The 15,401-nt window shown below is 41.2% G+C and overlaps 1 protein-coding gene across 1 annotated transcript; it reads left to right on the top strand.

Moving 5' to 3' along the window:
• Window positions 1-6,939: 6,939 nt before the first annotated feature.
• On the top strand, window positions 6,940-14,915 carry GPR78 (G protein-coupled receptor 78). The gene is made up of 3 exons (XM_035325916.1): window positions 6,940-8,394; window positions 8,852-8,965; window positions 12,867-14,915. The coding sequence occupies exons 1-3, from the start codon at window positions 7,727-7,729 to the stop codon at window positions 13,102-13,104; spliced, it is 1,020 nt and encodes a 339-aa protein (XP_035181807.1). The 5' UTR covers window positions 6,940-7,726; the 3' UTR covers window positions 13,105-14,915.
• The last annotated feature ends 486 nt before the right edge of the window (window positions 14,916-15,401 follow it).

Here is a 15,401-nt window from a genome sequence, read left to right on the forward strand (position 1 = left end):
ACAGAACAGTGTATTTTTATTTGTTCAACTCATTGTATGAAGCTAGATGGTGGGTACAAGCTCTGCTATCTGTTTCCAAGACTACTGATATGTTGATGGAAACAATTATCCAGGAAAGAAACAAAATCCTAAATGACCCTAAGAGGCACAAAAATGAACATAATTACCAGAAATAACAATTCAGAATTCAGAATAAATTCATAATTTATAATCTACCTCCAAAGAAATTGCAGAAGCTTTTCAGCTACAGAACTCAAGAGATCTCATCATCATAAGGTGGAAAAAATGTCATACTGAGAAGAGTTGCTTTGTACTGGACTTTAAAGTGAAGGTCACCTAGAACACAAGGATACATCTGGTACTTCTGAGTACCAGAAGGCAAGCACAATGGAGAGTTTCAGATGCACTTGACCTCCCAGAGCCCTCCCAGAGAGAAGTAGCATGTGGCATTCTTCTTCTTCTACCCATGAATGATATACATGCCCATCATCCTCCCTGAGGAACAACATTTGAGGATGCAACATGCAAAAACACTACCTGGCAAATAAGCAAGAGTCCAGTCCAGGGGTCACTCAACCTCTGCTGCCATAAACATGGGATGGGTCTGGACAAGGTTATACCAGTGTAATGTTTTGGGACAGGGAGCCCTTCTACATAGGTGGGTGTAGAGCTGGATGAGGGCCATTGTTTCCAAGATGTACTTCATTTCCCTTTTCCTGTGTAGTTATTGAGATCTTTTGCACTTTGGCAACATTTCACTTCTTCCATGTTCTCCAGGTGAAACCCCATCAGAGGTAAGGCTGAGATTAAGACCCAGGGAAGGGATTGATATTCTTCACTTCTGTTCTTTTGATGGGAGACTGAGTTTCTCTTCCTGAATAACTGGAGGGGATGAATGATTTGGGGCTACATGTTATTATTGTTTCTAAGCAACATCACTTACTGTGGGAACCCCTGCTATGCCAGTGCACAGAGTTTGCATTACAGTGTCAATTTTGTCCTGGCAGTTCCTTGATTTTCTTTCTTTACCCTAATGAAAGGGGTTTTTTTAGTTGCATTTTTTTTAATACACTCAGTGAAACATACAGCGTTAGGTGCATGATAATAGAGACTCTGAGATAGCTGTGCATGCACAATAACCTGTGTTCACATTTAAATGTCTTAGCCTCAGTGAGTGTTGTATTTTTTTTACTTTTTTTAATGAAAGCACAATAGCACAGGCCTATTTATTACCTGCCAATTCCGTTTCTTTGAGTGAAGTTGCTTCTGAGCCAGGTTTTTTTTTTTTTTTTTTTTTTTTTTCTGCAAAAATATGTTCCTGCGTATGGGTGTGGGGGTGGCTGGATGGGTGGGTAGGCAGGGGAAAGGGACGGGTGTGATGGGAGGACAGTACCTAGATATTACAGAATCGCTGTAAAAAAATACCTTGCTATTTATTCCTCAAAGCAGATGGTGCCAGTTAATTACCTTCACCAATAGAAGCTGTACCTGTTAGCGGGGGTGTGAAGAAACCTCTCTGCATTGATAGCTTAGGGTAAGGCAGATTACTGCTTAAGGCATTCAAGCAAGAACCTGCCACAGAAAGATTAGTGTGAAGGTTGAAGGGCAGGGGCAGGAGCACTTCTGTACAACACAGAGTGGTGCTGGGATTGCACTGAATGATGGGGACCGGTCTGCTGCATGTCCATAAGGGGGTGGGTTACATGACACACCTGCCCTATAGGAGAGGCTTTGCAGAGTCAAGGGGCACTGTGCCATCATACAGGAGTAATTTCCCCTGCTGTGCCTGCTTCGGGCACATTTCAGTTCAACCCAAGGGTTCTTGCCCATCCTGCATAGCTGTCTCCGCTCCTTTGATTCAGAGTGTCTGTTTAAACTGTTCCTGAGCAAACAGCTTAGCAAACAGCTCTGAGCTGTGTGCATGCAATCCTTCCCATTCAGCCATCCACAAGGCAGGTGTTCTTGGCACATCCCTCTCCCTGTGCAGCTCACCTGTTATCCCCATCAGACAAGCCCTTTGACTTCAGAAGGTAGGGTTAATTTTTTCTTGATGTGTTTGCTGAGAGCACTCTGTACATTAAATAACTATTACCAAAATGGCACCTGTCATAGAAGCTTCATACTCTTTCTACAGTCTTATATTTGTTTTCTTTCACTTAATCTGCCTTAGTTTTCCCAGTGGCTTTAAGAGACTTGCCTTGGGTTTGCATTGACTCAAGGAAAGCAGATACAAACTTTCTCTGTGAGAAGAGTGAGGGATTTTAAGCACATAAGGCAGGAAAAGGAGAATTTCTAGAATATAGAAGAACACATGCAGTATTTTTTCATATGTTGGCTCCTAGAACTTCACTCCAACAGTAAATAAATTGCCTCAGCAGCTTCTGAAAAATGCCATTTAATGTTTGCTGGCCCCTGGGAGTGCTAAACATTGTCACATTTGTGAAAATGCCAGCAAAAGACTCCTGGGAATTTCATCCACATGCCTGCAGCTTTGATAAGTTTTATAACAAGCTGGTATACTGTAGCACTGCTAGTATGAAACACTGCGTTTGTGATGCACTGTGGAAAACTAGCAGGAAAAATGTGCTTTAATCTTTATTTCTATCAGATTAAAACCTATCTGTAAACTAGATCCTTAGAAAATGTATAAAATAGATGAAAACAGAAGGAAGCTAGTTCTCTCACTTTGGGATTCAATAGAAATTCATTGACAGCCTAAAGATCACAGAATAAATGTACCTTTATAGAAATAAAAATTCTGGTTAGGGCTCGAGTCATGAATATTCCATTAAATTGGGAGTGACCTTGTTTTAGAACTAGTCTGATGAGAGAATGGGCGTAACCTGGGTATTTTTGAAGAATCTGACACTGAGTTATGGAAGATAAAAGTTCAAGATTCTGTGCCATTTGCTTGAGAGAACAGTATTTCTCCAACAGTATTTCAGACCTGCATTATAGCCAACAAGCTGTTGGGTATAAAAGCCAGTTAGTGTTTGCTTACCCCCTGACCAGAACTTCACTGAAATCAATATATTTTTCTGCTCAGTTGAACAGCATTTTTTTGTGTGTGTTCACATTTTTTCATTGTACTCTAGGAAAAAAAAATCAAGCCAGTTTTATTACAAAATTGAATATTGCAATTCAGAATTCTCATTTTACCTGCTGCCTTATATCGTGAAACAGAAAGGCAAAATAAATTGGTGGGAGAAGGAGGAACTGTGGACACATACGTGTACATATCCATTTTTAGAATTATATCTCATCTAAAATTGTTTTGAATTCTGTGAATATTTTACTGTTTTTCTTTCATCCTTCAGGGCCTGTGGACTTCCATTTCCATTATGAAACACCAAGAACTGGTTATTCTTGTGGTATTTTTATGTTTTTCTTCAAACCTTGACTCCATCCTCAAAAATCAAATATTTTCTGCTTGAATTATTTTGAGATCAGTTTTTGTAGACTCTACTAATATGTCTGGAAGGTTTTTGCAAGCATGTGGCTTTAATACAGCTGCAAGGTTATCTGTTGAACTGTGAGATTCCTCACTATAATATTTAAGCAATTTTCAAGTAATTTCAGTCTGCAAAACTGTTTCATGGTTGAACCTCATATTTCTCTTGTTTTTCTCCCTTCCAAGGTAGTTATGATAAAAAAAAATAATAATAATAATAAAAAGCATGCTTTTTTATTATTATTATTTTCTTTTTCTTTTTCCTCTCTGAAAAGTAGGTGTCTATAGGACGAATGTGCAGATCTTTCAGTTTGCTTTTATTCCATATTAGGAAGATTCTTATGACAAAGTTATTCCACAGGTAGTAAATGTGCCCACTGGAATTCTGCCATGGGAACAGAGTAACAGAATTGTATTAGAATGATGAGTCAGGCTTTGCATCTTTTCTGAAGAGACTAACAGCATGTCAGTTACTATATTACTACTATCTGCTTGCTTATTTGTCTTATTGTTCCATCAAGAATGAAAGCTGTGTTACTCTATCAGATAATGATGCCCTCCCTGCTTGCTCAAAGACCCAATAGTTCAAATCGTAATAATGCAAGACTCTGAAAAGAAAGGAGGAATAAAAAACAAAAATGGAATAAGTAAGTAGAATATTAGTTTGCTGCTGAGTCTTGATAGACCAAAGGATGTTAGCTTCACTAAAACTTCACTAACTAAAACTAATGTGGCAACAATACCACAACTGCTACTATTGTGGTGATAAGGTATTTCCCTGTGCTTACTGGGAAATATGAGTACCAAAACTGTTTACAGAACATACTGAAAAATCTCCTGGCTACTAACCAGTCTTGCTCACTTTTGAAATGGGTCACTTTTAATGTGAGTGCCCTACTAGTGAAAAGCCTTGGTCTTAACATCAGTTCTGTGAGTCATTCCATTTCCCCCTGCATTGGTTAATATAATTTAATTTCCCTCTCTTCACCTGTCATAAGACAAGCTGGGGGAAAGAGTTGCCCTTTTCGGTACTTGCAAATTATTCAATGTAATTTTTGGAGATCTTCTATCATGGTGTTTTCTTAAAATTAGAACCAAATTAAATGTGTTCCTAGCCATTGCAGAATACATTGATTAAAACTGAATTATGCTCAGTTGTGATCTGCATTGGAATTTGCATGACACATCTCTCCTGGAGTGAAACTGAAAGGGAATTTGTATCTGTATTTGTATCCCCCATCCCTTTCCAATGAATACAGTCCATTAAACATTAAATCCAATAATTTGTGGTCAATATTTAGAACAGATAAATGTGTAGATTTAATGAATGATGCAGCTGTTGGAGTAAAAGTCTCAAGTACTCTACCTAATCTGTGCTAACTAAATAGACCATGTCTATTAAAGAATAATTAACTGCACACACTTTTTTTTTTTCTTTCTTTCTTTTTCCTTTTCTTATTTATATTATAGCAGTCTCCAGAGTCCTCAGTTTCAATCAAGACAGTTTCCTTGATTATGCAAGTAAATACTGTAAGATCTTGGTTGGGAGAATATGTGTGTTCACTTTGATCTACATGAGCATTTCCAGTGATTTAGGTTTACATATATCTGCTTATATGCATAGAGGTAACATGGATATATATGTTTTCAGGGGCTAAGGTGGCAGATGCTTACTTTTGCAAACCCACAGTGCGTTTGCAAACCTTCTCAACTCACATGGTTGGCTATTTTCAGACCGAACATTAGACTAAAAGGAAGCTCATATGGAGTGTTTTTGGATTCTTCCCCTAAATGCAAACACATGCCCCACATCCCACAGGAAGTCATGCATGTTTAACTTTTGCAGGTTGACAAAGGACCACTGGTAACAAAGGGGGAAATCTAACAATGTCATCTCCACTGGGTTATATGAGCCCAGGATATTGTTAGAGAGGATTATACTACATGCTGCTTCACTGTACATACAAATTTATTTATTTATTTGTTTGTTTTCCTGGTTTTCTGCTTCTTGGCACCATTTTTTTTTCATATTTTTGATATGTTCTTTTTTCCATTTTTTTTTTTCAGAAAGAATTAATGCTTTAACTGAAAAGGATGTATTAGAGAAATTTTATGTGTTTGTATGTGTAGAAGGGAGAGAGAAAAAGAAAAAGAGGGAGAAGTTGCATTCTGTCTGGATCCAACAGGAAATAACTTCTCAGGTAGTTATCACAGTAAGAGAACAACACATCTAGGTTGGCTCTGTGATGAAATAAATTAACATCTACCCCACCTGACATCACTGCACAGGTAGCCTCTATTCCCATATGGCTAACATAAAAGCTCCATAACCTTATGATAGTATTAAATGAAAAGGAGGTTAGAGATGGGTTCTTACTAGTGGGACCCTTAAGAACTGCTGATATGGGAAAGAGATCAATTGCAAAACCTCTGCATGGATATAGCCAGCTTTTGCCGTGATGGTTTAGTCCTTTCTGATCCTTTGTGTAGTGTTTGGCTCTGCAGTGTTGTTTCCCTGATGATATAAAAGAAACAGATGAACTCTGAGAGAACTATCATGCTTTTATAGATTTTTTTTCTGAAATGCTCACACAGATATATATTGGATTTTTGTTTGTCAGGCATAAGCACTCTCAATGTATCTTCTCTTTTGTAACTTTGGAAATGATGGCTTTCTGATCAGAGAAAACATTCATTTTCTTTCCATCCTGAGGAATAATACAGTACTGGTTCTCTTCCAAATAACACATCTCATGTCTTGATGCTATGCTCTTTCATTAAGACATATAACTTACCATAGCAACCTTTTCAATTAGGGCCAGATCCAAAACTTATAACTGCTGTTGGAAAAAAAAGAACATGCTGCCTGCAGGCTCTTTCAAGCAGTTTTGTGTACAGTTATTCACACAGTAGTCACACTTGCGTGACAAGACCACATTGTAGGGACAATATATACAATACAGCATTTCCTTGGGATATTAATAGTCATTTTGGATAGCGGGTGAGCTACCTTTTTTCATGCCAGTTCTGGCAATCAGCTGTAAAATATGACAATGATTGGACATGGCATCTTATTTCTGCACCGGTGTTTTGATGCAAAAAAAAAAAAAAAACATTTATTTTATTTTATTTTATTTGTAAGACAAAGACTTACAGTATCTGGGCATTAGCTATGATGCACCTTCCTGGCAGGTTCAGAGGAAGAATTTATAGCCTCCTTCATGCCTCTCTTTTCAGCTTTTCCACAATCTGATAAAACAGGTTTCTTACCATCTCACTTCCCGGCTAACATGTCTTTGTAAATGGAAAACAGTAAGAGAAAGACGTTAATTTTCCACAGGATATGCCAGCACCACTCTAATGTGGGCACTTGTTCAGTCATTTGGGGCTTTAAGAGTGTGAGTTCGAGCTGCCAAAGGGAGGTATTTAGCCAAGCAACTTCTTTCCCGGTGTTGCTGGCTGATGGGGAAATCGTGAATACCCGGAGGGTGATTGTAAATCCTTCAGGATCTATGAAATAAAGGGAAAAAAAGCCAGGGAAAGTAATCAGATGGAAGGGGGGACGTTCCAAGGGGCACAGACCCTAGCTTTGCCACAGATTCCCGATCTCCCGGATCCAGCCGGTGCATCAGGGTGTGCTCGGCACAGTACAGCGCTTAAACTCCCACCAACCCGTCTCCAGCTCCGACCCTTCCTGAGCTGCGCACTAGCGGAAAGTTGGGCTTCCTACTGCTTTCGCCTGCGGCCCGCGAGTGGCTCAGCCCGACTCCGCGATCCCTGGCTGAGCGCTCCTCCTCTGCGCATGAGTCGCGGCGGGAGGCTCCGCGCCTGGGCTATTTCAGGGGCTGGGCACCGGGGGAAGATGCTCAGTGTCTGAAGGGGGCCGGGCCGTGCCCAGGGGGGCTGCGGCGGCGGCTGGAAGCCAGGAGCCGTCGGGGCAGAGGGGGCTGCAGCACCGCGGACAGCGCACAGCGAGCTCCGCTCCGAGCCTCCGACTCCACCGCCACGCCACGGCTCCGCTGCCCCGGCTCCGGCTCGACGCCGCCCCGGACCCCGGTGCCTCCGCTCCGGACCACGTTGCCGCTGCCCCCGTGCCCCGGCCCCTTGCTAGCAGGGTCCCCCCGGTGCTCTCCCCCTCTCCTCCGTCCCCACTCGCTCCCCGTTCCCCCCGGCACCATGCGCGGACGGCTACGGGCGGCGGCTTGCGAGGCTGCGGTGCCGGCTCGGATGCCCCTTTCCTCCTGCCCTCGCCCGCTCCAGGCGACCCGCTGAGAGATGGACTTGGCAGCCGTGCTGCTGGCGTTGCTCCTCGTGCTGGTGCTGGTCGTCTCCCTGCTCTCCAACCTCCTGGTGCTGCTATGCTTCGTCTACAGTACGGAGATCCGCAAGCAGGTCGCCGGGGTTTTCCTGGTGAACTTATCCTTTTGCAACCTGCTCCTTACCGTCCTGAACATGCCTTTCACCCTGCTGGGGATTCTGAGGAACCAGCAGCCCCTCGGGGGCTGCGTCTGCAAAGCGGTGGGTTTCCTGGAAACTTTCCTCACTTCCAACACGATGCTGAGCATGGCAGCACTCAGCATCGACAAGTGGATTGCCGTGGTGTTCCCCTTGAGCTACACCAGCAAGATGCGGTATAAGGACGCTGTGATACTGATGGGCTACTCGTGGCTCCATTCCCTCACCTTCCCCTTGGTATCCTTGTTTTACTCGTGGGTAGATTACAGCAGCGTTTATGCCTCTTGCACCTTGCACCTGAAGGAAGAGACAGAGCGGAGACGCTTTACGGTGTTCACCATCATCTTTCACTCCACCAGCTTCATGCTGTCGCTGGTGATCTTGTGTTTCACCTATTTAAAGGTGTTGAAAGTTGCTCGGTTCCACTGCAAGCGGATAGACATTATTACCATGCAGACTCTGGTTTTGCTGGTGGACATCCATCCCAGGTAAGGGGCGCGTGTTCCCATTGACAGCCTCAGGGCTCTTGTGGTGGGTACCCCAGGGCGGAGGGGATGCTCTGCCTCCCCGGCACCCCTTCGTGCTCTCCTGCCTGCCCCGGCTGCCCGGCGAGCCCTCCCGCCTCTAGCTCTAGGCGCTGCTTACAGTGCCAGAAGTCGGTGCTTTGTGCCTTTGCAGCCTGCTTCCTTTAAATCCTAGTCCCAGCCTGCGTGTTGGCTCTCAGTGGTCCGAGATCCCTGCACCAGGGAGCCGCTTTTGGGGTGAGAGCTGCGCTCCTCTCCCCCGGGGGCTGCCCTCCTCCGGGGCTGGGACCGGGGCTGCCATGCCCTGCCCGGTACAGCGGCTCCCGGCCGGGGGCGAGTCCCTTCCCTCTCCGCTGGCTCCGTTGATCTCCCCTCCTGGCCCCTTGCCTTAACCCACCGACCCTCTTTTTTCGCTTTGCAGTGTGAAGCAGCGCTGTCTCAACGAGCAGAAACGGAGGAGGCAGCGGGCTACCAAGAAAATCAGTATTTTTATAGGGTCGTTCGTGATCTGTTTTGGTCCTTACATTATCACCAGGTTAGTATCTCCTGCCTGCTGGGGTGGGTTGGGGGACATCCCGAGACACCCGTGTGCCCTCTGATGTGAGGATGCTGGTGCCGCGGGAGGGGGCGGGGTAGGTACGACTAATTTGGGGCTTGCAGAGCCCGACGGAGACCTGGGGCCGGTAGTGAGAGCACACACTCGCACGCTATCACATGCACGCGCACACATGCGCGCACACACGCACACACAGGCGCGCACACGCGCGCACTCCCAGCCGGCTGCCCTGGGAGCCCCGGCGGGCTCTGGCTCTCTTCTCCTCCTTGCTGCCAGCTCTGGGAGCCTCTGCCAAGAGCAAGAGGCTTTTAAGACAAGCACCAGGAATTAATTACACGCCAGTGGGAGATGAAAGCAGTTTAAAACACTCGCCACCCTTCCTTATTAGCACAACCCAAGCAACAGAGGGGAAAGCAGACCGCTTTTTCTGATTAGCTTTTTTTTTTTTTTTTTTTTTTTTTTTTTTTTTTTTAAGGCATAAGGCCAAGCATGCTGCTCTTGGAAGCTGAGGTGACATAATTTAAATTTATCCAGGCTGATAATTTGGCAGATAAGCTTTGTGTCTGGAAACATTAATGTCTGTGAATATATTGCTATTGGTGCAGCATGGCCTTGTGATGAGGTGTGAGAGTTAGCTCCCAGCAAAACCAATAATTAGACTTTAAGAATGTATAACCATGCTTCTAAGCTGTTCAGAATCATTTGCATCCACTCTGGTGGTCTGCACCTTTTAAAAGAGTTATATATCATTCTTATTCTGTACTTGAATAGTCCTTATACAATATATGGTTATCATTTTTAAAGCTTGAATAAATCAGTGAGCTGGAAGCCAACATAAGTATTGCTAATTGCAGCACTTCAGCCTTTTGTCTCTAAATTAAAATGGTCTACAACTTTCACAAGTGATTTATTTATTTATTTTTTAATGGTCACCATTCAACAGTGCTTTCAGATGCCTTTGGAGAGAACCGACTTCTGCTCAGGAAGGAACACTAGCCTTTGCAAAACCACCCTGGTGAAGTCTTTCCCATTTGCTTCCAAGTTTTCGAGGGTCTGCAGCCACACCAGCTTATCAAAATTGGCCTTCTTTAGCCCAATGAACTTACACAGTCATATACACATAGGTCATTTACAATCATCATTATTACCCTTTTCTTACATGGGTGGGACAGATTGAGGCCAGAGCACAAACATGACAATGTTTTTTAACCTTTAGGATGGCATTTCCTTCAGTTCCCATTTAGATGTTAAACAGGATTCCTATCTGATTACCTGGATAACTGCATTTTTTTCTGCATTTAAAAGGATTATTACAAATATTAACATTACGGCACGGAGTTAAAAGGTTAACTGATCAGTGTTCAGTGCATTCTGAGTCATTTCTGTTCACTTTGGCCATAATCAGGATATAATTGTATTGAACAAAGTGGGTCTTGCCATCTTCTTTCCATTTGAATATTACCAGGCTCAGCAAATTCCAGCATCACATTATATATATATATATGCATATATATATTTTCAGGGCAGAGATATTACTTACACACTTCTAAAATAGTTCCTTATAAAGTTCTAAAATAAAAGTGACTTCCTTCTTCAGACCTTGCATTTGGCAAAAGTGAGATGGTACATTTTCTATGCGTGACAAACGGGTACTGCATGTGTCAACAGGGAGAAGGCAGAGGCTTGGTTTATATAATTGTGCATGGCAAGCTACAGCTTCTGCCTCAGTCACAAGGACCAAGAGGGTTCGGAGACTGCAAAATGGACAACATTTGGGAAGAACATCTTGGGGGCCCTTTGCCTCAAAAGCAAGACAGTATCCAGGCAGCACTAAATAAAAGGTGGTAGAAGCAGTAAGGTTGGAGGTTTTGCTGTCTTTCCACTTCTCTATTCTTGTTCCATTTTTAGTGCGGTTGTGTTGAAGCAATCTCTATGTAGGCACTAGGAGAGATCTCATCCCCTGTTTTCTTGCTCTTTGGCCTGGTGACTCAGGTTATGTTGTGAGCTCAGCGTTTGCTCCTAATTTCAGAAATGTGAATGAGATTATGATCATTAGCAATATATTCATCTGTTCACTAAAAGCCAACAGATGAATTTCATCTTTGCTGTAACATCACTGAAATCAAGAAAATTATACTAAAATGCATCCAGGTGCATATTTATAAGGCTGAACCCTTTTGTACAGGCCTTTTATCTTGTTAAAATCTGAGTGACTTTTTTTCCCCCTGTTGGCTTCAATGAAATTATATTTGGACCCATAATACATTAAAGTGGACACATAGTAATACATCTATTTTCATAACTGAAAGATATCTTACTCTGCTTATTTGGTGTGTTTATAAAAATGTCAGTCATGTAAATATCAAATGTATATTTCCTGTATTATGATGATCTGCAGGAACAGATAAACTAAGAAACAATGTAGCAAATTTCATTTATTATACATTTATTTATTTCTTACATTCTGTGTCTGAAATATTCATTTATTCCTCATGTTTCCTTCATGTGCTCTCTGTTTTGAAATCTCTGGAATTTTCCAAGCAGCTTCAAGCAGGAGTCATCTGATTCTTAAATGCACTTGCTATGGGAATTATTTTATTTTTATTAATTCAAACGAGAAATTTTCCTTATAAAGTTCAACTTCTTGTTGCAAAGTTCAGTTCTAGCATTGGTAAGTCAGCTTTTCTATGCAGAGAGATTGGAACAGCTTCAAAATTCAACACCCTGCAAGTTGGGAGCTCTGCACATTGGAAAGAGGCCAAAAGTTTCTTCAAGCCTTGAGAAAGCTTCAGAACTCACATTTTCAAACTGTGATGTTTTAGGGTACAGGAAAGGGATATTTTATCTCATGGTGATTTTTTTTTTTTTTTTCCTTTCTGGAATTAATATAACAAAATAGCATATTCTTGCACTTGTAAAAATTTCACAAAAGATGTAAAGATAATGAAAACTTCTTGCCCTGTTCCTTCCACCTTCCTGGAGATTTTGTCCAATCTAGATAAGCTGAATGCCAGACACTTGCTGGAATAGTCTGAAGGTTTTCTCTCACTTCTGTGGAAATAAAAAAAACAACAACCACAACACCACCACCACCATCAACAAAAAAGTTTAACCTAGTTGCAGTTTCTCCACCCTTGATTAATGGACTCATCTCAACTGAGGTGCCAAGACCACTAATCATCCATGAAGCACAGGCCAGGAGACACTGGTCTAGAGACAGCTGGCTGATCATATAATGATGACAAAATTGTTGTCTCCTTGTTTTCTTTGGCAAAAATAGCAGCCAGCCAAATACACACAGAAACTTCCACAGGTAAGTCAATGCTGAAGTAGATGCTACTTACCCAAAAACTCTACATAGGCTGGCAGATACGACAAAATGTAAGGGAGACCCACAGCTTCCAGAAGCAGCAAAATGATCCCACGGGTGTTATGCCCAAATGTTTCAAATGTCACTAGGAAGCTGCATTTAGGCAACTGAGATGAGTGAGTCCAGATCCCTCAAGTTGCCTCAAGCTTGCTAAGGGAGAGAGGTAATGGATCATTTTGACCGCTGTCACTTACCAGCACAACTCTATATATTCAGAAGAAAAATAGCAATAAACTGCAGTACTATCTTTTCTCTAATGTATGGGAACATTAACGTTGAAAACACCCTTTTTCCCTCTTTCTATAGAGGTAATTATTATTGTTTCCCAGTGGCCTTGTTACAACAGTTTCCTTTATCTTTATTGAATTCAAGGAGGGCCCTTCTCCTGCAGAGACCATGTACTGTAATAAAATAAGTGTTATTTTAATGTTTCATGAAGCATGAGTTGAGCTCTGGACTCAGTGTGAATGTAACACTCAAGTGTTTCCATCTCTCTTTAATGTTTAACAGGTTGATAGAGCTCCTTCCTTTTGTTACCATAAACTACTACTGGGGAATTATAAGCAAGTGCCTCACCTACAGTAAGGCTGCATCAGATCCATTTGTTTACTCACTTTTACGTCAACAGTATAAAAAAGTTCTGATCAACATCGTCAATAGGATACTTAAGAGGGATCTGTATCCGTCATCAGGGTACAACAGCTCTCTCGACACTGAAAATGATTACTGCTTGCACAGAACAAACTAACAACATGGTAAGCACTCCCCTTCGAGTGAGACAGGCCTTTGACACTGCTGGAAAGCTGCCTTTTCCCTCTCATGCTGACAGTGGTGACAGTGTCTGCAGGATGTGGAAGCTGCATTAAAGAAATGCAACGTCTTTGTGGACTTTCCTGAAAGGTTCTTCCCTCATCTGCAGCCAGTGTGATGTAAGGCAAGGCCTTGCCCCTGAGTGAATGGAGTAGGCTTCAGGGGTTTAAGGGAGCCTTTGGAGGCTTTAGAGAAGCTTAGAGGGAGCTTTTAATATTTCGAGTCTGAAGACTTGGTATTTCTTGGAGCATCCTGCATCAGATGTGATAACCCATCATCTTCTGGGACCATAGGAATCCCCAGCTTGGAAGAAGAGGTTCAGAGTCCTCCGTGCTGTGCATGTCCCTTGGAAGCCCTGGATCTGTCCTGTTAGTTTTGAACATTAAAATTAAATCTTTTAATTGATTGATTAATTGTATTGGTGCCTCAAGTGAGTGATATGGGTCAACACTTTGAATCTGAGATTGTTATTATTATTATTCTTTATTACTAGGCATCATGATTGTAACATAGCCTTTAGGAAGTGGTACATATATTTGATATGCCAGTATTCTATCAAGCATAACCAAAGTCCACATATCTGAGTTACTACTATTTAGCACTTCAGTGGTATGTGATAACAATAATTGCAGCAACAGTAACAAAGGCATATATGAAGTTTAGTTAAATAGTACTGTAGTACCATCACTGAGCTAGTCCTATTCAAAAAAGTTTTTATTGAGGGAAAAAAAAAAAAAAAAAAAGACCAGTTAGATGGTAGAAGTGACAGATACCACTGTGTTTAAGATATATTACTTCAGAAGCTATCTGGTTTCAAAACAGGCTAAAATATGTTAACGCTTTTTAAGGAATATACAATGTGTAAAATATTTCATGCATTGGCTATATTTGGTGGATTGTAACAATATTGTATTCTTTTATATTGATCAATTAATCTGATGATTTTAACAGATACCGAGAGTTGTCTGAGAGATAACAAACCTGCTGCCAAATGCCCAGAAACACAAAAATGTTTTATTATTATATGTATTTTTCTCTTTTATTTATTTTTAAATTTAAACAGGCTTTGGAAAAAAAAATGTAGGAATTATTTTTGAACAATGTTTTTTGATTATATAAAACGATTTAAAATATTCTATGGTATTCAATAATATACTATTTTATAATCTAGTACATAAAGGGAAAATTAAAGTAATTCTAAGATATATTTAAGAAAAGAGAAGACATTAGAGAACACTTATTTTTTATGTAACAATGAATTTGACCCTATTAAGCACAGAGAAGGCTCTTTCTGGTCAATCTAAGTATATAAGCATGTGATTAGGTACAAATATATTTTCCTTTGAAGTTAATTGTTCTATTCCCATGCTGAAAATTAAGTAGATGCTTAACTGTTTTGTAAAATCAGTGTTTCAGTAGTCAGCACATGGAGAGAGGGTTGTTCCCACTATCCTCAACAGGGAAAAAGGAGAGCATCTTATTGCAATACCATTGAAAAGGAAAGGTGATGCTGTGTAACAAATACAATGTTCCCTTATCTCCTGCTTTTAATCTCTGAGGCCTTTCTGAAGCTATTTATTTTTTATTTATTATTTTGCCATGCGAGTACCTTAGGCCTCTGTGCTTTGCATCTATAGGTCTGCCTGTGTTTAAATTGAATGTATTATAATGGTATTGTCTTCTTAGTAAAGTATTTGTACTCTCTCCAATTTTGTGTAAATACAATATTTCAGAAAAAAAAATGTATATAGAATCATTCCAGTTCTACTATCTTCCTGTCTGCCTCCACATGCTTCTCCACTCTGTCTTGCTGCAAGAAAAGCCTGATGCTCCTGTCTTTCATGTTACCTTCAGCATAAGGACCAAACATCTCTGCAGGGGGCAAGGGGAATGCTAATTTTTCAGTGAGAGTCAACTTTGATAGTCTACAGCACTGTGTGGAAGCATGAGTTTGATGATACCCACAGTTTTAACCTGATCTTTAGTTTCCTAAAGAAAATGTTGCTCACTTTAAGAAAGGAATGGTATATATAGTTAAATATATTAAACCATCACTTCCAAGACACACAAATGAAACAAAAAAAATCTTTTTTAGTATCAACAAAATAGTAGATGAGAGAAAATATAATGATAATCTTCTAAAGCTATTACATCAATAAACCTCTAAAGCATAACCAAAGCCACAATTTAAAGGTATAAACCAGAACATAGTTAAACTGTAACATCTGCTGTTAA

The sequence above is a fragment of the Oxyura jamaicensis genome, chromosome 4 (assembly GCF_011077185.1).
Source record: "Oxyura jamaicensis isolate SHBP4307 breed ruddy duck chromosome 4, BPBGC_Ojam_1.0, whole genome shotgun sequence".
Classification (NCBI taxonomy): Eukaryota; Metazoa; Chordata; class Aves; order Anseriformes; family Anatidae; genus Oxyura; species Oxyura jamaicensis.